This window comes from Equus caballus, chromosome 22 (genome assembly GCF_041296265.1).
Source record: "Equus caballus isolate H_3958 breed thoroughbred chromosome 22, TB-T2T, whole genome shotgun sequence".
In the NCBI taxonomy this organism is placed as follows: domain Eukaryota; kingdom Metazoa; phylum Chordata; class Mammalia; order Perissodactyla; family Equidae; genus Equus; species Equus caballus.
Genome location: NC_091705.1, coordinates 35,571,375 through 35,595,955, shown reverse-complemented (window position 1 = coordinate 35,595,955; position 24,581 = coordinate 35,571,375). Strand labels below are relative to the sequence as shown.

The 24,581-nt window shown below is 45.0% G+C and overlaps 1 protein-coding gene and 1 long non-coding RNA gene across 3 annotated transcripts; one reads left to right on the top strand and one right to left on the bottom strand.

Moving 5' to 3' along the window:
- Positions 1 to 688: 688 nt before the first annotated feature.
- On the bottom strand, positions 689 to 7,167 carry WFDC2 (WAP four-disulfide core domain 2). The gene is made up of 4 exons (XM_001503275.5): positions 7,035 to 7,167; positions 6,313 to 6,456; positions 3,638 to 3,790; positions 689 to 856 (listed from the first exon to the last, which is right to left on the bottom strand). The coding sequence occupies exons 1-3, from the start codon at positions 7,108 to 7,110 to the stop codon at positions 3,639 to 3,641; spliced, it is 372 nt and encodes a 123-aa protein (XP_001503325.1). The 5' UTR covers positions 7,111 to 7,167; the 3' UTR covers positions 689 to 856; position 3,638.
- A 188-nt stretch (positions 7,168 to 7,355) lies between these two features.
- LOC138919992 (uncharacterized) lies at positions 7,356 to 14,786 on the top strand. Of its 2 annotated transcripts, none has more exons than XR_011430576.1 (3): positions 7,356 to 8,898; positions 11,489 to 11,649; positions 12,361 to 14,265. It is a non-coding gene; the product is annotated as an uncharacterized lncRNA (long non-coding RNA). The 2 variants fall into 2 exon arrangements; XR_011430577.1 differs by lacking the exon at positions 11,489 to 11,649 and adding an exon at positions 14,523 to 14,786 and having other exon boundaries at positions 8,030 to 8,898; positions 12,361 to 12,970.
- Positions 14,787 to 24,581: the final 9,795 nt, after the last annotated feature.

Below are 24,581 nucleotides of genomic sequence, written 5' to 3'. Positions count from 1 at the left end.
GAACAGAGCAGGGTATTGAGAGAAGGAGTAGAGAGAGGAGGTGGGGAGAGGGAGCTGGAGTTAGAGCTCTGAAAGAACATTCAAGAAAAGCAACCACAGCAGTTGTCTCCATAGGGAACAGCTGGGTGGCTGGGGGTGGAGGGAGGGAGTCAAGGGTGAAAGATGCTTTTCATTGTATATCCTTTCACTATCTTTTGAATTTTGATCCATGTGAGTATATTATGTATATGAAGTAACGGTTTGATTTAAAACAAGAAGCAGCAGCAAGTGACCTGGTGGAGTCTCGGTCTATAACACAGACTGCCACCAACCACTGTGAGCATTGTTCTGCGGATCCAGGAGATCTCACAAACAAATCTCCCAGCCCTGCGTCTGCCACACAGTATGTGCTGCTGCTGTTAGAACCCCCAGCAGTGAATCGGAGTGACTAGGCAGCATTCCACCATCTCTCCGAGCCTCAGTTCTCTCTTCCATCACCCGAGCAGAACCACCTCAACCTCACAGGGCTGGTGGGAGGATTCACCTGGCAAAGCGATACCTCACACGAGAGGAGCCCTGAATTTATACTCTTTGTTTCAGAGTTGGTCCCTCCCTGGACTTCATGCCTGGATGATCTGGTCGCACCCCACCCCACGTCACCCCAGAGTCAGGGGAGGCAGGGACAGAAGGATAAGAACAGAGGCCACGGTTACACCAGTGCTAGAAGTGGTCACTTTATTGGTTGGAAAAGGAAGAAGCTGTGGTCAGCTCAGGAGGGAGGGCAGACGCCAGGAAGAGGGGAGGGCAGCTGGGCAAGAGCCAGACAGGGCAGGTGGAAACTTCCAGGCCCACATTCCTCAGGCTGCGGTGGTTGGAGCTGGAGAAAGAAAATCATAACAATAGCATCAACAGCAATAACCAAAATACTAGACCAGAATACCTGCAGCATAAATTCTGGACCAAAGCTCCCCCGACTCCACCACACCCACCCCCACACAGCAAAGCCTCACCTTCTTTTTTTTTTTTTTATATGTGACTTGCATTTTTTTTTTTTTTTTGAGGAAGATTAGCCCAGAGCTAACTACTGCCAGTCCTCCTCTTTTTGCTGAGGAAGCCTGGCCCTGAGCTAACAACTGTGCCCATCTTCCTCTACTTTATAAACGCCTCACCTTCTTGAGGCCCCTGGGGCTCTGTCTGCACTTCTCTGCAGGTCCTAGACTCACCTCTTCTGTGTCAGACCATCCCCAGGACACACCCGGGAGTGCCATGGTCCCCACTGACCACTGTGGCCTCCTAAGGGGCCATTGTCGTCGTTTATGTCCCTAAGAATCCCTCCGCCACCAGGAAGTCCCACCATGCTCCATTCTCAGGTTAAGCTGTGATTAGCTGATTGATGAGATCTTATTTAGCTCATTTTATAAGCAAAATAATTACAGCTCAGGGAGGTGAAAGGCTAGTTAAGTATCAGAGCTGAAATGTGAACCTGGGTCTTCCTGACTGCAAAGCCTGTCCACGCTGTCAGCACACAGGCAGGCAAGAGATGGCTGGCACGACTGGAGAGCTCTGGGCCTAGGGAGACCGTGGTTCCCTCTCAGGCACTGAAGAGCACACCCTGAAATAGCAACCACAGGGCCTTGGGCACGTCCTCCACTCTCTCTGGCCTCAGTCTTCTCACTTGTGCAATACTGGCTTTCATCAGTGACCTGCCAGGCCCTTGGCCGAGAGTTTGTCAAGGGTGCACATGATCAACAATGAGATTCAACCACAGGCCACTTCCAGGTTCTTCCTCCTTCTGGTTCCTCTGCCTGAAACAGCCTCCCCACTGTACTTCAGCAGACTACCAACCCTTCACACATCCTTTAGGACTGGCTCAGGGGCACCCTCTGGGAAGCCTTCCTTGACCACACCTGTTCCCTCCTCCCCCCACCCCTGCCTGGGTGAGGTTTTCCTCCTCTCTGTTCCCATAACACTCAGCCCTTCCCTTCACTGCAGCACTGACCAGAGGCACTGGGAGTGTCTGTCCATCCATCTGCCTCAGCCTGCAATCTCTGTGAGGGAGGGCAGTGGTCACCTTCTCTCCCAGCATCTGGCACAGAGCTGGCGGCACGGCACTCGATCCCCCAACGGGCCAACTAAGCATGTGCTTTGGATGTTGTTTTCCTTTACTTCCTTGCATTTACTTTAGGGCGCCATATTGTTTTATCGTTAGTTTAGGTGGAGGAAGAGAGGCTCCACAATCCTTTCCTCTCAGTGTCAGAGTCACTAGAGGTGGCTGAGGGTAGCGCTGGCCTGCCACAGAGTAAGTGCTCGTCACACTTCAAACACGACCTTGAGGAAGTGAAGTTAGCTGATCTCTACCACGTTTGTCCTGAAAAGCCAAGCTTTTTGGCGAAAGTAAAGATCAACTCTTCCACCTCCTAGTGGCCATGCAAAGAGCTCCCTCCTCCCCAACCTCTCCAGCCACTGTCCCCGCTCCCAGGACACAGCTGCTCTCCCCCAGCTGCTGACTTATTTAAATGCATGTTATGGAAACAAAGGAGTAAATCTTCTCGTTCCCTCACAGTCCGATTCATCAGTAAATATTGTCCCATCTACCTTCACGTATGTCCCAAACCCAGCTACTCCTCTCCCCTGTCTGTCATCTCCCACCTGGTCCCTTGCAGGAATCTCCTAGCTGGTCCCCTGCTTCTGCCGCGGCCTCTACAGTCTGTTCTCCACAGAGCGGCCAGAGCGATCCCTTTCAATCGAAGTCAGAGTATGTCCGTTTCCAAGGGCACAACATCTCCCTGTCAAGACGACAGTCCTTACAATGGCCTGTCAGGGCCCTCACGAGCTGCTCCACTCACCCTTACCTCTCTGACCTTCTCCAACCCTCTCTTCTTTTTTTTTGTTTAGGAACACTGGCCCTGAGCTAACACTGTGCCCATCTTCCTCTACTTTATATGTGGGATGCCTGCCACAGCATGGCTTGACAAGCAGGGCATAAGTCTGCACCTGGGATCCGAACCAGTGAACTCCGGGCTGCCGAAGTGGACTGTGTGAACTTAACCGCTGCGCCACCGGGCCGGCCCCAACCCTCTCCTCTTATACGCTCTCCCTGTGCACCCAGCTCCAGCCTTCTGGCTTTTCCTGGTATGCACCAGGGAATATGCTCCTTTTGCATCTGTCGCCCCCTCTGCCTGTAGTACTCTGCCCAGACATCCTCACAGCGGCCTCCGTCATTGCTGTCAAGGCTTCGCTCAAATGCCGCCTTCTTGGTGGGGCCTTCACTGACTGTCCCATGTGAAAATTACACCACTGCTCCCTGCCCACCCCACCCCCACCCCAGTACCCCTCATCCCACTTCTATTTTCTTTTTCTCCACGGCACCTGCCTCCCTTTACTTGCTTATTGATTTTGTTTATTGTCCGCTAGCATCAGACCATCAGAGAGACATTTCCATCTGATTTGTTCACTCACGGAGCATCCCTAGCACCTAGAGCAGTGCATGGTATGTGACAGACACTCAATAAATATTCGTTGAGTGGATGAAAGTAAATAAATGGACAGATAAGTGATGAGCGGTATGTTCCCCTAGGTCCTCCTTTTCAACCTGCTGCAGCTGTCATCACATGCAGGCATCAATGCACTTCCTTCCCCCCCACTGCCTCCCACTTACCTTAGAAGTGGGGTGTGACACAGGATACCTTCCCGCAGCCATTTAAGCAGCATTTCTTCTTGTCGGGACACTGGCTGTCCACCTGGCACTGGTCCTGGCAGAGGCCGAGCTGGGGGAAGTTAGAGTCCACAAGGGGACAGGAGCCTTGCTTTTCTGAGTAGAAAAGGAGTAAGGAGAAGTGAGCAGAGTGGAAGCAGGGAGATGCACACTTACCCACAGCACACAGAGCTGCCTGCCTGAGCTCATCTTCGGGGGCCCAAAAAGATCGCCTGCAAACCCCTCCTCCTTGTGCTCTCTCCATCAGTGGTTTTGCAATCCTAGGACCCCAGTTTGAGTCCCAGCTCTGCCTTTTCCTAACTTCCGTGCCTAGGGCCAGAAATCCCCCAGAGCCCCAGTGTCCTTAGGTGTCACATGAGATCTGAGCTGCCCACATGATGGGGTTGTTGTGCAAGCGATGGAGGCAATATACAAATATTACTTCTCCCTGAGGAATCAAACTAGGATGATGATAATGAGTAACTATAGCAATTAATACTTCCTGAGCTCCTTCTATGTGCCAGGCATTATTCTAAACATTTGACATACATCAACTCATATAATCCTCACAATAATCCTCAAAGAGGGAGAGAGAGGTACTGTTAATATTTCCCTACGTTACAGATGAGGAAACTGAGGCCACCAAGAGGTCAAGTAATTTGCCTAAGGTCACACAGAGTAGAGGCAGGACTTGAAATCCAGGAATCTGGCTTCAGAGTCTGTGCACCACACACTATGCTACTTGGTAAACTGTAAAGTGAAGAGTGCATGTGGGGGTTATACACCTTCAATCTCTTCACTCACTCCCATACACTCACCCCCATTACAACCACACAGCACCACGGCCGCCCAAACACACTCACTCATCCATGCACAGACAAGCATTCTTCCACTAACACACACACACACACACAAACCCCATGCTCTACTTCCTGGGTCAAGGAGAAGGGAGCCAGGCTCAATTCCCAGAAGCCTCAGGAGCAAGCCCAGCCAGACACCAAACACAGGCGCAGCCTGGGAGGTTAGCTGCAGAGGACAGGAGTGGCTAACTTCCTAGCACAAAGAAATCCATTCCCTTGCAAAGGACAAGAGCTCTCGACACTGGGCTACCTTAGGATAAAAGGGAATCAGGAGTGGTTTACTGACACAACAGCCACTGTGTCGAGAGCAGATACTCTCTACCATGACATTTTACATGTTATTTCATTTAGCTCTCACATCAATTCTATAGTTTGGGATTATCATTCCCACTTTGCCGACAAGAAAGCAGAGAGGAATAGCGAGCAGGTGTTAGAACTAAGACTCAGCTACAGCTGGCAACTACAGCTAGAACTAGCTGTCACAGCTAGCAGGTGTTCGAAGTAAGATTCTAGTTCAGGGGGCCATCTGGCCCTGTTCTTCTTCCTGCCTCAGTCTGTCCATCTGAGACAAGGGAACAGCGAAGCCTCTGCCTCCCAGCAGAGCCTCCTTCTCTTGTCCCTCCACCTCTCTCATCTTTCTGTCTGTCCCTTGCTTTCTCTCCCAATCTTCACCTCTCCTTCTGCTCCTCCTCTCTCTGGTCTGAATTAGAGGCCTTCAGACCCAGAAGCTGCCCCTGAGGAGCCAGTCCTCCCTCCACCCGCCACCTCCCTGCTCATAAGTGTTTGAGGTCTCTAATTACAAGACTTCCCAGCCCCTGCTGGCATCTTTGGAAAACTAACCAAGAGGGAACATCACAGGTGCTGTGTTCTGGATAAAGAGCAGGAGTCACAATATCTTGGTACTCCCAGATACCTTGGTACCGGCTTCTAGTCCTCAGTGTTTCCCCCTGAAAAATGAGAAGCTTGGGTTCCATGCTGTCTAAGACCACCTCCTGCTCTGATGGGAGTCCCCATAACCTGCCGGAGCGACTTGAGCTCTAGGAAGTGCCTCTTATGGAGCACCCAAGCTTTCTCACACATTCTCTCTCGCTCAGTCCCTAAAGTGGAAGAGATTGCTTTAAAGATGGGGAACGGGCAGGGGTGCTACGGGAGGAGTCCTGACTTTCTCCAAACCACTCAGGCAAAAGTTAAACCCCCTGCTGTGACTCCTGCCCAGCCACAGGATGTCGGTGTGACCTTGGGCAAGAACCTTTCTCTCTCCCACGCTCACTTCCACATCTTTAAGATGGGCAGGGCGCTCTCTTAAATCTATAAAATCTCCTTCCGCCTAGGAATCCGGGGAGTCTTGTCAGGTCAGGCACCCAAGTACTTCCCCCAGCGCTGGGGGAGTCCCCAGGGGAGGGACTCCGAGAGGGATGAGCCCCCCAGGCCTTGGGACCCAACCCACCCACCACCAGCCGGGGAGGAAACTGTGAACTGGGTCCCCTGAATCTCCCGGAACAACGCTCCAGCTGTCGTGTGCCCGGAAGCCCGTCACGCACCAGAGAATTGAATCCAGCTGGGGTGGGGGGGCAGCCCTCTCCCCGCTGCGCTTCAACTACGCCTTTGTCTCCCCCGGACCATGCGAGGGAGAGCCAGGGCGGATCTGGTTCCATCCGCCTCAATTGTGCCCGGGGTCCGTGGGTGGGGGAGCACCCCTCTTCCCGGAACCCTGGCGCTCCCGCCTCCTCCCAGCCCACTGCCGCCCCGCCCGCCCCGCACGGCTCGCCCTGGGGTTACCATTGGGCAGGTGGCAGACGCTGGAGCAGCCAGCCTGGCAGCACTTGAGGTTGTCAGCGCATTCTCCATCCGAGAGGCACTCCTTCTTACAGGTCGAGTCCGCCTCTAGCTTGGGGCACACGCCCTTTTTCTCTGCTCCTGTGCCTGGGAGGGGAGGCAGGGGGACGGTCAGTGGAGGACCGGAGCCCCAGTCCCAGAGGATGCCCACCTCCCGCTCCGAGGGTCCCAAATCTCAAGCTCTGAGGAATTCTCAGCCTTTGGCCTTAGGCGTTTCCCTTAAAGCCTTCAGAGGGCCCCACCTCCAGGCCAGGGGTCCCCGACACTTGGGAGTACAGGAGTTACCTAACTCTTGGCCTCAGAGCCCTCAATCCTTAGGGAACCCCCGCTCAGCTGAGCATCTAGGAGGTTCCGCGATGTCTAGGCAGAGGGTCCCCCCTCCGGCCACTGAGCCTCCGGCTCTAGCACAGAGCCTCTCGCCCAAATTTCAGCCTTCAGTGGTCTCCCCACCTCCAGCACATTGGGCCCCACACGTTAAGCTCCACGGTCACCACCTTTAGGCACCAGGGATCCCCAAATTTTAGTCTTCATGGGTCTCCCCACTTCCGCCCCAGGAATCCCCACTTCTCCAGGCCCCAGAGAGGCTGCTTGCGCCTCTGCCCGGCCCTGTCCTGGCGCTCCTGGCTCTGCCCCCCGGGCGCCAGGCCTCTCCCCGCCCCACTCACCTGTGACCGCGGGGTGGTCAAACAGCAGCAGGCCAAGGAGGAGGCCGGCGAGAGGACCGAGGCGGCAGGCAGGCATGGTGCTGAGCCGGGGTGGGGTGCAGGTGTGAGCAGCCGCCAGGATGAGGGGATTTAATGGCGCGCGGGGGGGCGTGGGGTAGGGGCGGGGCCGAGCCAGCGGGGATAGAGGGCTCCGAGGGCACCGCGGGGGGGCTGCCACCTCAGGCCGTTTCACAATCCCCCGGGATCAGGTGTTACTCTTGGCCCGGGTGGGAACCAGGAACATAAGCGGCTTCCAGGCCCGGCAAGGCACAGCTCAACCGGCTGCAGCCGGACCCTTGTCCACTCCTCCTTCCCCTCCTCCCTCCTGGGGCCTCCCAGCAGGGCAGCGGGAGGCAAGGGCTAGGCCCAGAACTCCTGCATTCCCATTCTAAGACCCTGGGGTCTCCTAGTAATGCCCAGGGTCCAGGGAAGGAGGAGGAAAGGGCAGGGCCCCCAGGGAGCCAATCGAGTCTGGGAATTAAGTGGTTGGATTTGGGGTCCATCACATCAGAGTGCAGATCCCTCTTAGGGATTAGTGGTGGAGGTCTAGTGTAACAATACAGAGCACACAGTAGGGGCTGCAGAAAAAGCAGTTGTTATTAATAACTGGAACCCATTTGACACAAGAAGTAAGGCCCCTGAAGATGAAAGACCAATTAAGAGTCTCGAGCCACTTTGGGTGTGTGTTTCTCTCTCCCCCTCTTTTCCATTCCAAACCCACATCAGTGCTGACTGTGTGCCAGGCTTTGTGTACATCCTCTTATGAGTATCATGTATCGTCCTAGCAAACCTGTGAATGGAGAGTTACTATTATCATGAGCTGCATGTGACAGATGAACTGAACGCTCAAAGGTTTAGATCCTTCCCCCCAAGGTCCCAAGCAAAGCTATAAAGACAAGGTTTTGAACCCAGGGCTTCTTTCCTCCAAGCCCCTGTTTTTTTCCATTCCATCATAGGCATTCCCTAGGTGGCCACTACGTGACACATACAGGACAAGACAATTGGTGTCGAGAAAGTAATTAAAGGAGCCCTGAGCACTGGCCTTGGGGCGACAGGGTGTGGGTGTGACTCCCACCTCCACCACTTCTCAGCTGAGAGGCTGTAACAACAGGCCCTCCAGCACCGGTTCAACGGACCCTATCTTATCAACAGAGTCAGGAAGAGTGGCTTTTCAGGAACTGAGACTCCTTGTCCAGTTCAGGCCAGTTGAGACCACCAACCCATCAACTGGGCCTGTGCGAATACCCAATCAGTGACCTTTTTGACATCAAAGGGCTGAAAACTCCACCCTCAGATCATACTCACACCACCATTTTGTGAACCTGCACCCTGTGAAGAGGCATGAAGCCTGACTGTTCTTGTGCAGATCGCCAATTACCTCACTTCCCCTTATCGCCAATCATCCATCCTCTGTCCTTCATCCCAGAAATTTTGCCCTAAGCCCTGAATGGGGGAAACAGATCTGAGAGCATATGCCCCTTTGTCCTTGCAGATCAATCTAGCAATAAAGCTTTTTACTCTTCCCCAAAACTGATGCTGTAGTAATTGGCTTTTTTACAATGTGCATCAGGGAAGAGAACCCCAATTTTGTGTGGTAAGAATTTTCGTGACCACAAAGGGATTAGGTCCTGCGACTGCCTGCCCAGGGCTCTGGAGCCCCCAGTGGGGTGTGGGGTCTTTTGCTGACCCTAAGTGACCACCTAGACAATTTTGTCTGGAGGCCTGGCTGATTGGATTCCTGTCTCCCGCTGTGGTGCCCCAGGCCCCCTCAGCACTCTTTTTCCCTTCGAGAGAAGAAATACCTCCAGGATCAGACATCTTTTGGGTGAGTGACCTTGTTAAAATGTGCCTATGCCTAAATTATCTAATAATTTTGTCAGGATTGTGGGTTAGAGCCCCCAATGGGGAGATTTTTCCTGGGCTAAAGTCCCAAGGCTAGAATTGTGGGTTCAAGCCCCACTCCAAGGGAAACAGTAAAAGGCTTACAGCTTCTGGGGCACTCAAAGGATCAGGTTAGGGTCCCGAGCTCTGGGCAGGGTCCCAGGGTACCCTGAGTTAGAGTCCCAGGGTATTGGATTTCTGTGTCTGTTCATGTTTATCCGCGTCTGACTGTTTTATTAAAATTGGCTCTTTGGGGACTGAATTTCTTGGTGATTATAATAAACTCTTTTTAGAAATTACCTTGTTTGTTGCAGCCATCTTGGGAAAAGCCCCCTACAATGGGAATAACTATAAACACCTGGAAGGATAACCCAGGGTAATTTAAAATTACAGTGGCCACTTTGGACTGTTTTGAGCATCCAAACCGAGGAATAGGGAAAATCTTTCGTCTTTAAAGAGTCAACTGCTCCCCTTTCTGGCACAATTGTTCAAAACCTAAAGGTTCCAGAAGCTGTAAATATTTACAAAGAACTGCAAAATCTTACTAAGCTTGTTTCAGGTCCTAAGGGCATGGCTCCATAATCGTCAGGTTGACAGTCCCCAAAATACAATCATACAAAAATATGCTTGCTCCCCATTTTGTGGTCATAGGTGGTCGGACAGAAATGCGAGTTGCACTCCCTTTTGTGGCTAAGGGTCCTACTAAGCTGCCATCAGCCTCAGGGGAATTACATTGTTCCTTAGAAGGAATGTTCTGATTAGATAAGATCATTTAAAAGTGCACTTTAAAGCAAATAAGTCAAATTCCAAAGTAACCTTATTGCAGGTTTTGTTGCAAAAAGAAAAAAATAAATTATAAAAGGTACCTTAAAGAAAATCCTATTAGGTCTTGGCTTTATGGGCATCTCATTATCTACCTTTGAAGAAGGGCCTAAAGTGAGCCCCTCCCAGAGTTAATGAGACTCAGAGATTTTCTGGAAAACTGCTACACTAGAAATTACTGGAATTGTTCAATACTGCCAGGTATAATTACTGCTCATCCTGGCTGAAACCTGACAAGATATTTGAAAAGATCTAGCAACTTATGATCAGAAATTCAGACAAACTGGAAGCTGATATTCAGAGCCTGATAGGATTTTCTTCCCAGGCCTCCTTCCCTAGGGGAAAATAAAACTAAGCACCCAGGGGAAAGAAGCAATTTAGAGATGATGTGGTTAGACAGGTAGATCAACCTATAAGGTCATTTAAGTTACAACCTGATTTCTGAGGAATTAAGAGCAGCTATCCTGAAAAAAATACTTGCAAAACTAGAGATGCAGCTCTAGAGGCAGTTCAGATTCCACCCATTTCCTTCACCTCAAAAAGTTTGCAACCTCTCCAGGAACTGTTATCTAGCCTATCACCAATTCCTAAGACTAAAGGGAAAAAAAGGAAAGAAAAATGAGTGAAAGAGCACCCTCACCCAAAATCTAGCATCTTAAGTGTCTTCTCCACAAATTTAGTAGAAAAAGCTTAAAACAAAATTTGGATTCAGTTATCCTTTCATAACTAGTGAGCCTTATATTACTGTACCTGATTCATGGCAGTAATTTTTAAAAAATAGCTGTGGAGTGTCTATATATGTGTGTCTGTATATTTGTTATATATATATACATATATATTTATATGTATATATGTGATTTAATTTTTTACCTCCAGATTGTATAACTTCTAAAAGAGCTCTATTTAATTGGCTTAAAGTAAGCACTGATATAAATGTAATAGAAACTAACCCAAATGTTTTTCAAGCTGATATGACATAAAATAATCTTTAGTAGATGAAAGCTTATTTAAGTTTGTTGGTTTGATTGAAATAGACATGTCCTTAAAGTTATCAACATTGGATATGATGCAGATATGCAGCCTTTATTCTACATTTATTGGTCAAATAATCTCATGTTATCTCTGTTACAAAACTGGTTAGCAAAAATAATAACTTAAAATGATAGCTAATTCTGCCTCATGTCTCATGAAGTTTTGTAGGCAATCTACATAATTATTGGGAACAAGTAAACTAAATAGATGTGAAAAAGATAAAAGTATTGGGTGAACTTTTTAACAATAATTATGTGTTATGGTGTATATACTTAACTTCAAAATCTCTTTGGTAACTTAAGACTTTAAAGTTTTTCTAAGTTAAATTAAATGATAGAAAATTCATTGTTTATCTAGGTCATTTTCAAATAATAAAATACAGAAACATTATTGCTATGAAGTAGCATGTTTCTAGAAATTATGAAAAGTATTTATAAACTTGCCAAGCCACAGAATATTAATGTAAAATACAATTTGTAATTGCTTACTTCTTAGTTTTCACTAAAAATTAAGGTCTGTAAGGCTTAAGAATTTGAATTAATATATATGATTATGCCACTAAAAATTAATAAGGAAAACATCTGTCTATTCAAGGAAAGTAAGATGTATATTTTCAGTAAAGAAGGTATAAAGAATGGAAATAGTTTTGTTTTGTTAACAAAGATAAATTTGTCCTAAAGTACTAGGAGGGAAGAAAGACGACATGGGACAAATTCTGAAGATAAAAAGAAAGTTATAGAAGGTTTGTGGAAGAGGAGCCCTGAAGAAAGAGTCTTGTGCATGGTCAAGCTGGCTAAGATTAAAATGAGTTTAATTAAGTGAATAAGCTTTAACATAAAAAGTAAGCTGGTACAAAAATTAAAATTTGGTTTTTTCTCTCTCTTAAAGGGATAATTTTCCTGGACTTTTAGTCTGTTCTCAATAAAGAGATTATGAAAAGGTTTTCCTTTCTTTTTGAGTAAGTCTACCTAAAAGACAGAAAGTCTATGTTTTGTCAAAATAGTTTCCTATATTCAAAAAGGTGAAGTCTCTCTATTAAGAAAACTAAGAGTTTTTTTTTGTTTAACTCTCTCTGTTTGCCTTTAACATCTTCTTCTGTCAGCTTGGTTAAATAGACAACTAAGCATTATTTCCTATCTGACCAAGTGTTTTGAAACCTTTTGATATTTTTGACAAACTTCCCCAAAATTCAAACTTTGAAAATTTCCAATGGGGCCCTCGGATTTCTCAAAGAATTTGCTCTTTCTACAAAGAAGGAGACATCAAACTAATTAGGTTTATTTGGTATGTTAAATTACATTGGAAGCATTGTTAAATAAATGATGGTAACCCTACTTAAATTATATTGTGTGGGTAAATGTTATTAATATGAGTCTTAAAAATTATATAAAATTTCTAAAATTCTGATCTGTCCTGGTTGTCAGTGATAATTCTAGTTATTGTCTTAAAGTGTTGTATGTCACAGAAATAAGCAAGTTTCTTTGTCAATTACCCTTTTGAGTCTTTTGTCATTCACAGACAAAATCATTTTTTCACTCTGATGTTTTTGCAGATGTATTTCATATTCAGAGAGATTCATGGAAAGGACTCTGACTCTTGCCCTAGAATGCAGATTTCTGGTAAACTTTCAGATTATAAAACTGAGTGGGGTAAGAAATCACAGAACTCTAATGGAGAAACAGACGACCTCATAAAACTGCCAACCAAAGACCAAGATCAGGAATTTATCACATGGGACTGGAAGAACTGATAAGAATGATTATCATTTTTATGACTTCTTGTTTGAGATATTGCTGATTTTTAATGTTTTGTTTTTCCAGATTTAAGGAAACTTTTACTTTCTTCAGCTAAATATGACTTATAGTAATTTGGTAAATTATACCTTTGTAAGCAGAATTGAAACTTTTATCTTTTTCTCCCTACGTGATCCTTCCAGAATTTGGAAACTCTTAGTGAGTGAATATTCTTATATTCATGGCAATATAGTTACTTATGTAAGTTCAATAAGAATCTGTTCTCCTTATCGCATGACATAATTGGAAACATTGCTTATATTACCAAAGCTTTGACTGGAATGTCATATTTGAGAGGAACATGCACAGACTTCAATATGACCAAAACAGCTTTAAGGGACAAAGATTGACTGTATGAAACAAATAAAGGTGAGTTAAGAAGGACGCTTTCCTGGCAGGTGCAAAGAACCTCAGTATATTTTGGGGAACCTCAAGAGAAGAAAGGAATTCACCCACATCTATAGGTATTGTAGGTAGAGTCTCATGATAAGTCCTTAGTTTGGTTTTCCTGGCCTCTAGAGGCCTTTAAAGTTCAATCTGAGATTCCTTATGAAAAGTTCCAGCAAAGCTGATTTTTTAATTATTATTATGTTATTGCAGTAACATTGGTTAATAACATTATATAAATTTCAGGTATACACCATCATATTTTGATTCCTGTGTAGATTACATCATGTTCACCACCTAAAGACTAATCACCATATGTCACCACACACATGTGCCTAATCACTCCTTTTGCCCTTTCCCTCCTCCCTTCCCCTCTGGTAACCACCAATCCAATCTCTGTTCTCTATGTGATTTGTGTTGTTGTTTTTATCTTCTGTTTATGAGTGACATCATATGGCATTTGACTTTCTCCCTCTGACTTAGTTCACTTAGCATAATACCCTCAAGGTCCATTCATGTTGTCACAAATGCTTGGATTTCACAGTTTTTTATTGCTGGTAGTATTCCACTGTGTATGTATACCACATATTCTTTATCCATTTGTCCTTTTATGGGCACCTAGGTTGCTTCCAAGTCTTGGCTATTGTGAATAATGCTTCAGTGCACATAGGGGTGCATGTATCTTTACACATTTGTGTTTTCATGTTCTTTGGATAAACACCCAGAAGTGGACTACCCGGATCATATGGTAGTTCTATTCTTAATTTTTAGAGGAATCTCTGTACTGTTTTCCATAGTGGCTGCACCAGTTTGCACTCCCACAAGCAGTGTATGAGAGTTCCCTTTTCTCCACATCCTCTCCAACACTTGTTGTTTCCTGTCTTGTTAATTATAGCCATTCTGATGGGAGTGACATGATATCTCATTGTAGTTTTGATTTGCATTTCTCTGATAGTTAATGATGTTGAACATCTTTTCATGTGCCTGTTGGCCACCTGTATATCTTCTTTGGAAAAATGTCTGTTCAGATCTTTTGCCCATTTTTCAATTGGGTTGTTAGTTTTTTTGTTGTTGAGGTGTATGAGTTCTTTATATATTTTGGATATTAACCACTTATCACATATATGGTTTGCAAATATCTTCTCCCAATTGTTGGATTGTCTTTTCATTTTGTTGATGGTTTCCTTTGGCAAAGCAGATTTAAAAGAGTCTATATAATCAATTGCTACTCTTGCTGTACTAATGTAAATAAATGGGCCAAGTTTATTGAAACTAGACTTATTTTGCCAACTGTTTAGTCCTAATTTGGCTATCTTTGGTGAAAATGATGGTGATTTTGGAGAGAAAAATCATGTTTCAATAGAAACTATAGTGCACATTTGTGGATATTAGATTCTACCTCTGTTAATTGTCTTTGAGGTTTTTGTTTTCTGTCTGTAAACTGGACTGGATCCTGAATTCTTTTAGTCTCCTGAAATATGTGGCTACAAATCTCCAAACTAACATTTTCAATTTTTCCTTCATTTTCATTTAGAATCACTGGGAACTGAAACCACCTTTTTTCCCTGAGGCCCCGCAAACTGAAGCTGGATAACTTGATATAAACTTAAGAGAGATTCATGCTGTGTAAGCCACTCAGAAAGATACCTAACACCCATTGGCGTCATCAGAGAATTTCAAAGTGCAAAAGATGCTTCCACCCTGACTTCTAGAAATCTTCTTGACTGGCTGCCCCCTGGGCTCAGAAACTGGCTTATAATTTGCTCTAACCATTAAACTTGTTTTTCTTTTTGTTTCTATAGAAATGCTTCTTACTTGTTACTGGTTACTGCTTACGCAATATAGGTCGAACTTTGGGAGCCCACCTGTATCACTGTCTTACTAAGAGACTGCTTCAATGAGATGGAACAACCTGTGCCCCTTATAAGCAGGAAGAAGCCAGAGCAGTCATTACCCTATACTCCTTGAGATTGAGGAATGAACAACAAAGAGGGGGGATTTGTAAGCATGGGCCCTCTAGGACCAGTTCAACTGACCCTATCTTAGCAACAGAGTCATTAAGAGTGGTTTTTCAGGAACTGTGACCCTTGTCTACTTCAGGCCAGTTGAGACCACCAACCCATCAATTGGGCCTGAGGGCTGAAAAATCCTCCCTCAGATCATACTAACACCACCGTTTTGTGAACATGCATCCTGTGAAGAGGCATGAAGCTTGACTTTTCTTGTGCAGATCGTCAATTACCTCACTTCTCCTTACCTTCAATCATCTGTCTCCACACTTCAGACGTCCTGGCCCTTCATCCCATAAGTTTTTCCCCAAGCCCTGGATTGGGCAGACAGATCTGAGAGCATATGCCCCTCTCTCCTTGCAGATCAATCTAGCAATAAAACTTTTTTCTTTTCCCGAAAACTGATGCTGTAATAATGGCTTTTTAAAAATGTGCATCAGACAAGAAAACCTCAATTTTGTTTAGTAACAGGACCTTGAGTGAATCACTTCTCTTTTCTGAACCACCATTTTATCATCTACAAAGATGATAATATAAGAATTCAAGGAGAACAGCAATGTAATGTTCCTGCCGTGGAGGAGCTGTGTACTCCTTGAGGGCTAGGCCACACTGATTTACACAGGAACCCCAGCCCTGACACATAATGGGTACTAGATAAGTGGCTGTGAATGCTTGATAAATGGTGTCTACTGTTACTAAGGAGACTGATATATACACCCCAGGCTTTAGAATCCAGGCTGGTAAATGCCAAAACAGAGCTACCCAGTGAGTTAGATAAGAAGTGCCTTAAACATAACAATCTGAAGTTCTATAAACCCCAGGAGGATTTTGCTGCTGGAAGCTAGAGGGAGTCTGGGGCAGTGACCATTGGGTTGACAGGTGAGTCGGACTTCGTGACATGAGTACATCCACCACTTTCCCCACAGATGGATCCTGGCAAAAGTGGCTGAGAATGCCTCCCCCAGCTTCTCATGCCCAGTCTGGGGACTAGGGGACCAGAGACATGCCATTGTTGGGAGGGGCCAGTGCTGTTTACTCTGCCTCAGAGAACAGTCAATAGCAATGAGGCAGGAGGCAGGTAGGGGTGAAGCACTGGGCGGACTCCTGAAACTCTGTCTAGGGCACACAGAGGACACTTTGACTAGCAGACGGATTTAGCGTGTAGACCCAGCTGGCAGCTGGACATTCAGCCTCAGGCACTTCTGCCCACAGCTATTTCTGGGACGTACCCAGCTCCCCAGGCCGGGAAACTGCCTGGCTTCACCCGGCCCCTGGTCTCTCTGGCTCACCTGCTGATTGGCTCTGTCTTACAGGAATGCGGATTAGGAATGAGGCCAAGGGGATGCGGTGGGGCAGAAGGATGGAGAAGAAAGTTTCATCGGTCAATGGCCCATAGTGTGCAAAAGGTGTTTCACTTTTGTGATGCTGGGTGCCATGATAGGTATATTCATATATTTTCTGTTCTATATAAAACGTAAAAGGGGCAGAGTCTTTAGAGCCAAATACATCCAGGTTCAAATCAAGGGTTGGCCACTTCCTGGCTGTGGGACTTCGAGCAGCACTTCACTATTTGGACCGGCATCTTCCTCCCACCAGGAGTAGCATCACAATTGTTTTGCAGGATTATTTCAAGGATTAAAGGGAAGGAGCATAAACCAGAGTTTGCAAATCTGGCTAGAACATATATATGTTAGCCTACGCAGTACATTTAAAAAATTTGAATGTGTTGCCGAGATATGAACGTGAGAGATTTCACATAAAAATAAGTTTCTAGCTTCTCTTGGGAAAAAAAAAAAGAGATCTGGCAACACAGTCCCACAATCTTACAAACAACCATCAACTAGAGCGGGGGGTCTCAAACTTGAGCAAGCATCAGAATCACTCAGTGGGCTTGTTAAAACACAGGCTTTGATAGACAAAACTTAGACTACTGGTGGTGAGCACAATGAAGTCTATCCAGAAACTGATAAATAATAATGTATTTCCAAAATTACGCAATATTATAAACCATTATTATCTCAATAAAATTACTGGGGGAAAAAAACCCAGGTTTTGAGATCACCACCCCCAGAGTTTTGATTCAGTAGGTCTGGGGAGGGACCTGGGAATGTGCATTCTAGTGTTTCCAGGTGCTGCTGATACTGCTGGGCAAGGGACTACACTTTGAAAACAATGAACTAGAGCTAAGTAGACTTGCTCTTGGGGCTGGCCCAGTGGCACAATGGTTAAGTGCACACGTTCTGCTTCAGTGGCCTGGGGTTTGCTGGTTCAAATCCCAGGTGCAGACATAGCACCACTTATCAAGCCATGCTGTGGTAGGCGTCCCACATATAAAGTAGAGGAAGATGGGCACGGATGTTAGCTCAGGGCCTGTCTTCCTCGGCAAAGAGAGGAGGATTGGCAGCAGATGTTAGCTCAGGGCTAATCTGCCTCAAGAAAAAAAAAACTGCTCTCTGTTTATAAGGGGAGCATTCTCTCCAATTCCCCATAATCCCCACCATTTCTTACTGTCTCACATGTCCCCACCCCCACTCTAACTACTTCCATGCACATTACTCTCCTGGCCTAGAGGGTGTTTAAAATTGTGACCTCCTGCGTAAGTGCATAGTAAGTGTTCAAGAAAAGGTAGCTTGTATTTATTTAACAATCTTATGAATTAAGTGTAATTATTCCCATTTTACAAATGAAGAAACTGAAATTCAGCTAGGCAAATTCAATGGTTTGCTGGAGGAAACACAGCCAGTAAGTCAGGAGGAAGACACTTGCCATAACCTCTTAGTCACGTAGTCCCAGTTATTTCAATATGACACACACATGCATCCATCTGAGGTTAACCAAGATGATGCATCAAAAATTTCGACATGACTTTATGAGTGTAAAATAATGTTTCTCAAGGAAGAAAAGGAAGACAGGAAATACGAAAGAAGGAAAGTTTTATAATGGGAGGTGATATTAGTCAGCTATAGACCTGCCGACTCTAAGATTGTAAACAGGTTAACATTCAAGATTTGAGAAACTCCCAGGAAGAAAGAGGATGTCTTCAAACACACAATGGGGCCTTGTCCTCTTGGACTGTTGGATCCACTTAAACTTCCTTCACTCTACAGAAGGCTCTCCTTGTCATGTAGCATCCATTGGTCCTTGTTCTGATAACAATACCCTGATTTTGCTTTGGGGGAACGACTCTTCCTCCTCCTGGGATGGGGTGGGGGGGTCCTGACAATCAAAGTGCCTGCCCTATCTCCAGACAAAGAGTGGCCAATCAGATACTCTGCCTGGAATTTTAATCTTGAGCAATAAGTGACATAGACCTGAAAATGTATGGAGCTCATTCAGAGGTGCTCTGGGATAACCACAGTTCTGCCTTGTTTACCATCCTTTCCGAGCTGGGTTCTTTTAGTGTCCTTTCCATAACTGGCTTCTTTTAGCATTCCCTGAAGTTCCACAAGCTAAACGAAATCAGTTAGTGCTCTTGGTTGCAAGCAGAAGAATCCACTGGGGGCTAACTTAAGGGTTCAATGATGAAGAGGGAACGGATGCCCACCACATCGCCACACCATTCTCACAAATTCCTTCTCTGCTTAAAATAGCCAGAGTTAGTTTCTACTGCTAGCAACCAACAAGACCTGACTGTCTGTACTGGGGTCGCCACCATGTTCCTCATTTCCAAATCCAATGGCCTTTTCTTGGCCTCTTCCTCCTCTAACCCACAGTTAAGGCCCTCATGGCATAAACACAAGTGTTCAAACCAAATTCTGCATGCAAAAATGTTTTTCCTTGTGGCGTCAGTGCAAAACCCATGAAAAGCAGAGCTTCCCTATTTGAAGTGCTTTGAGTCCCCTCTTGTGAAACTCCAGCACCCTTGAGGGCACAGCTTTCAAACTTCTTTTAGAGGACAGGCTTTGGAGTCAGAGTCTTGAGTTGAATTCTAACTCCTGCCATTATTGGTTATGTGACTTTGGAGAAGAGATTAAACCTCTGAGCTTCAGCTTGTTTGACTTAAAAACGAGAATAAAACCTCCCAGGGTTGTTGTGAGGTTTAGACGGGGAGACGGATGTGCAGTGCTTGACACACAGTACGTGCTCAACAAGTGGTAATGCGTATTATTATATTATTGTATTATCCCGCTCTCATGGTTTCTCAGAGATTCCATAGACTCAGTGACTTTTACCACTACATCAAGATAGGGAACTCATTCTGCTATTTTTGCCTTCCGGGGTACCCAGCAATCCCCTTACCTTCTCTGAGCCTCAGTTTCCTCATGTGTAAAACGGAATGATGACACCCTCTCAGGACACCTTTGAAGAGTTATCTGTGATCACGAATATAAAGTACTAGCAATGTGCCTGGCACATAGTAGGTGCTCAGTACATGTCAGTTTCCATCCTCTCACCCTGTCTCTGAGTCTACAACACTCAATCGCTTTTTCCATTCTTCATCTTGGTCTTTTTCATCCTTAGGTTCTGGCTTGGCTCTTTGACTAGGGTAGAGTATTTCCACCTCAGTAGCCCATCTTCTCAAACTCAACACCATCATCAGTTAGACCAGGTAAGGCTCCTGCCTCATCGTTTGGGGCAAGAGGTTCACAATCGCAGCATCACTGTTGACTCTTCCTCTTCTTCCCTGTCCGGTGTCACTAAGTCCAAGCGTCCTTCTGAACATCTTTCACATGCATCTATTGCCCCCTCTGCAGTGCACGCTCTTGTTATCTCAAGCCTGGATGATCATACGCACCTCTATCTCCTTCTTAACTCCATACTATTGTATATCCTCGCTTGGCTGTCTAAGTTTCATCCCAAACATAACATCTCTGAAACCAAATTCTTGATTCCCACCACGTCCTTAACCTGCATCTCAGTAAATGGTGACTCAGTTTTCCCACCGCTCAGGCCAAAAGTCTTATAATTATCCACAACTTCTCTCTTTCTTTCATAATCCCCAGCAATATAACAGCAAAGCCTGTTGACTCTGGTTTCAAATATATAAATATGTCCAGAATCCACTTCTCACCATTTCCACCATTCTTGCCTGGTCCCAATATTGTTATGTTGGCCGCCCTTCTGTCTATTTTATCCATTTTCCACATGCAGACACATATGTGTCGGTGTCGCAATCCAATGTACACATCAGGATAGATGCGGAGAGGGCTGATGGCCACTCTGAGTTTATTATAACCAGCGTTTCAATATATACATAGCTTACATCTGGTAAACATACACAGGTGTTCTGGATGAAGTAATTAACGAATGCCAAGAATTCTTAGCGATTTCTCAAGGAGCCCTCCCTTGGCCTCTGTTTTGATATTATCATGTTATTGCTGTGCTCCTATATTTTTATCTGGGAGCAGGCAAGGTCTCTTAGGCAACGGTTCCTCCTGCTCCCGATATCGATATCGTTTCTCCATCTGTGCCCCCGGGCGGCCGCTGCCTGGCTTAGGTTGCCCCCCCGGAGGTCTTACCTGTCATTGGCTAACCGGCCTTCTCACCTCCAGGTCACAGTTTGTTGGCAAGCCTTTTCCAGTGATTATTAACCCTTCCTGTGTCAGGGGCGGCTACAATATGGGCACTCCAATGGACAAACCCAACTAAGCTCCCAGCCAATAGCCAGCACAAAATGCCAATCTTGGAGGGGACCATCATGGATGTCAAGTCCAATCAAGCCTTCAGATTACTGCAGCCTCAGCCACCATCTGATTTCAACCTTATAAAGGACCCAAGCACGAGCAACCCAGCTGATCCAAGTCAACCCACAAGACCACGAGAGATAATAATGAGTTGTTTTAAGCCACTATGTTTTGGGGTGGTTCATTACACACTGATGGATAACCAGAACAGTGATAAAGCAGATGAACAAGACATTCGCACTCATGGAGCATACTCTCCAGGGAAGAAAATAAACAAATAAATTAGTAAATGGAAAATACCATTGCATATATGGCTAAACACTATAAAGAAAATAAAGCAAGGTCATGCCATTGTAAGTGAGGGGTGGTGGAACCAGGGAAGTGCTCTCTGAGGAGGTAACATTTGAACTGAGACCTGAATGACGTGTAAGATCTATCCATGTGATCGTCTGGGGGCTGAGTGTTGCAAACATTTTAAAAATTAGGTTAAAGCTCCTGACATAGTCACCTTTGTGTGGAGGACAGCCCTTTTTCACACATCTAGATGTTTTCAGATGGCGGAATTGGCAGCTGGGGTACTTTCAGTCTAGATTGGCATTTGTCAGACCCCAGATAAAACACAGAGTATTACACGTTGTACTTTATAAATGGTGGTTAAATGGAACTGTCCAAGCCCTTTTTGTAGTTGTGATGCACCGTATAACTTAAATAAGGGCTTCCCTTAAAGTATTCCTTCAGTAAAATTCATATAGTAGTTTGCTGCCCATGATGAGCAGAAACTGAATGTTCGTCACTGGGCTTCTTTGACTGATCAGCATGAGGTTCGATGCGCATGTCTTATCAGTTCAGTGTTTTCACCCTTTTGGAACGAGTCACACGCAGAGGTGGTTTATTATCCAGTCAGCTTTACCTTTAATCTGCTCACAGATATTTATTTACCACTGATTTTTTTTCTTTAGCGTTGGTAGGATAAGAAAATGAAATATTTGCTGTTCATTTACGACACGATTGTGAACTCGAATTTTTCCTCAAAATAAAATTCCATTGTTTGAAAAAAAGGCCAAAGCAAATCCAAATGCCCTCAGGCAGGAACAAGCCTGATGAGCGCCAAGAACAGTAATAAAACCAGTGTAGCTGGAGCAGAGTGAAAGCCATAGGAGAGGAACTCAAACGGCGAGGCAGGGACGAGATCAGTAGGGTTCTGAAGGCTGTGGCAAGCAATGTGGGATGTCTTCTAAGTGCAATGGGAAGGCAGGGCTAGTTTCAGCTGGGATGTTGGGGGATGAAATAATCTGATTTATAATTTGAAAATCACTCTGGCCGCTCTAGAAGAATGGATTGTAAGAGGGAAGATGTGAAAATTGGAGTAGTAGTAAGGAGTTTTTCTCAGCGTTCTGAGCAAAGGATTAATGGTAATAGTTCCTTATATTAGGCAAAGGGTCATGAATCACAGTGAGAAGACAGGTCTTATTTACTAGACTTGTTGCTCTAATTAAGATAAAGTCACAGAGAAGGACAATGTGGTTACCAACACATCTGTTACGATGCCTAACCCTGTTTGTCTTAGTCTGTTTGAGCTCCTATAACAAAGTGCCATAGACAGGGTGTCTTATAAACAACAGAAATTTATTTCTCACAGTTCTGGAGGCTAGGAGTCCAAGATAGGGGGGCCAGCATGGTCAGGTTCTGGTGAGAGCTCTCTTACAGGTTGCAGACTGTCAACTTCTCATTCAATCCTCACGGGGCAGAAAGAGAGCTAGCTAGCTCCCTGTCCTTTTCTTAGAAGGGCACTAATCCCATCCATTGTCATGACCTAGTTACCTTCCAAAGGTCCTACCTCCAAATACCATCAAATTGGGATAAGAGTTTCAACACATGAATTATGGGAAGACACAGATATTCAACCCATTGCACTATTTTTCTGGATCTTCCTGGGATGGAAAGGACGGGGACACACATGACTATCATGTGCATCTCAAAGGGAAGCATGTTGGAAACCAATGAGATTTTCCTACCCTGAGGCCAAGAGTGATGTGGCAGTTTTAAAACATTACTGGAGAAGTGGAGTCTATGTCCCCTTCCCTTGAATCTGGGCAGCTTTGTGGTTGCTTCAACCAACAGAGTAGAGTAGAAGTGATGCTCTGGACTTCCAAGGCTAGATCATAAAGGTCATGCAGTTTCTACATTTTTTACTGGAACACTAGTTCTTGGAGCTTCCTTGGAAGAAGTTTGACTATCCTAAGGCTGCCATATTGTAAGGAACCCCAAAGCATGTGGAGAAGTCACATGTAGGCACTCTGGTCCAAAATCTCAGCTCCAACAACAAACACAGCCTCAGAGTGAAGGGATGGAAGATGATACTCCAAGCTAATGCAAACAAAAGAAAGCAGGTGTTGCAATACTTATATCAGACAAAGTAGACTTCAAGATAAGACAAGTAAAGAGAGACAAAGGGGGCAGTATATAATGATCAAAGGGACAATCCATCAAGAAGACATAACACTTATATCTATGCACCCAACGCAGGGGCACCAAAGTATATAAGCAACTATTAACAAACCTAAAAGGAGATATTAACAGCAACACAATAATAGTAGGGGACCTCAACACTCCACTCACATCAATGGATAGACCATCCAGACAGAAAATCAACAAGGAAACAGTGAAATTAAGTGAAAAGCTAGACCATTTGGACTTAATAGACATATATAGAACAATCCATCCAAAAACATCAGAATACACATTCTTCTCAAGTGCACATGGAACATTCTCAAGGATAGATCGCATGTTGGGAAACAAGGCAAGCCTCAATAAATTTAAGAAGACTGAAATAATAGCAAGCATCTTTTCTGATCACAATGCTATGAAGCTAGAAATTAATTATTTAAAAAAAGCTGAGAAAGGGACAAAGATGTGGAGACAACATGCTATTGAACAACCAATGGATCATTGAAGAAATTAAATGATAAATCAAAAAATATCTGGAGACAAATGAAAATGAAAACATACCATACCAACTCATATGGGATGCAGCAAAAGAGGTAGTAAGAGGGAAATTCATCGTAACACAGGCCCACCTTAGCAAACAAGAAAAATCCCAAATAAGCAATCTCAAACTACACCTAACTAAATTAGGAAAAGAAGAACAAACAAAGCCCAAAGTCAGCAGAAGGAGAGAAATAATAAAAATCAGAGCAGAAATAAATTAAATTGAAACAAAAAAGGCAGTAGAAAGGATCAATGAAACAAAGAACTGGTTCTTTAAGAGGATAAACAGGGCCAGCCCGGTGGCGCAGCAGTTAAGTTTGCACGTTCCGATTTGGTGGCCCTGGGTTCGCCGGTTTGGATCCCGGGTGCAGACATGGCACCACTTGGCAAGTCATGCTGTGGCAGGCTTCCCACATTAAAGAAGAGGAAGATGGGCACGGATGTGAGCTCAGGGCCAGTCTTCCTCAGCAAAAAGAGGACGATTGGTGGCAGATGTTAGCTCAGGTCTGATCTTCCTCAAAAAAAAAAAAAAGAGAGAGGATAAACAAAATTGACAAACCCCCAGCCAGATTTACAAAGGAAAAAAGAGAGAAACCTCAGATAAAATTAGAAATGAAAGAGGAGAAATTACAACAGCTACCACAGAAATACAAAGGATTATAAGAGAATACTATGAAATGCTATATGCCAACAAAATGGGCAATCTAGAAGAGATGGATAAATTCTTAGACTCTTACAACCTCCCAAAACCGAATCAAGAAGACATAGATAATCTGAATAGACCAATCACAAGTAAGGAGATTGAAACAGTAATCAAAGACATCCCCAAAAATAAAAGTCCAGGACCAGACGGCTTCATTGGAGAATTCTACCAAACTTTCCAAGAGGATTTAACACCTATCCTTCTCAAGCTATTCCAAAAAATTAGGGAAGCTGGAACACTTCCTAACACATTCTACAAGGCCAACATCA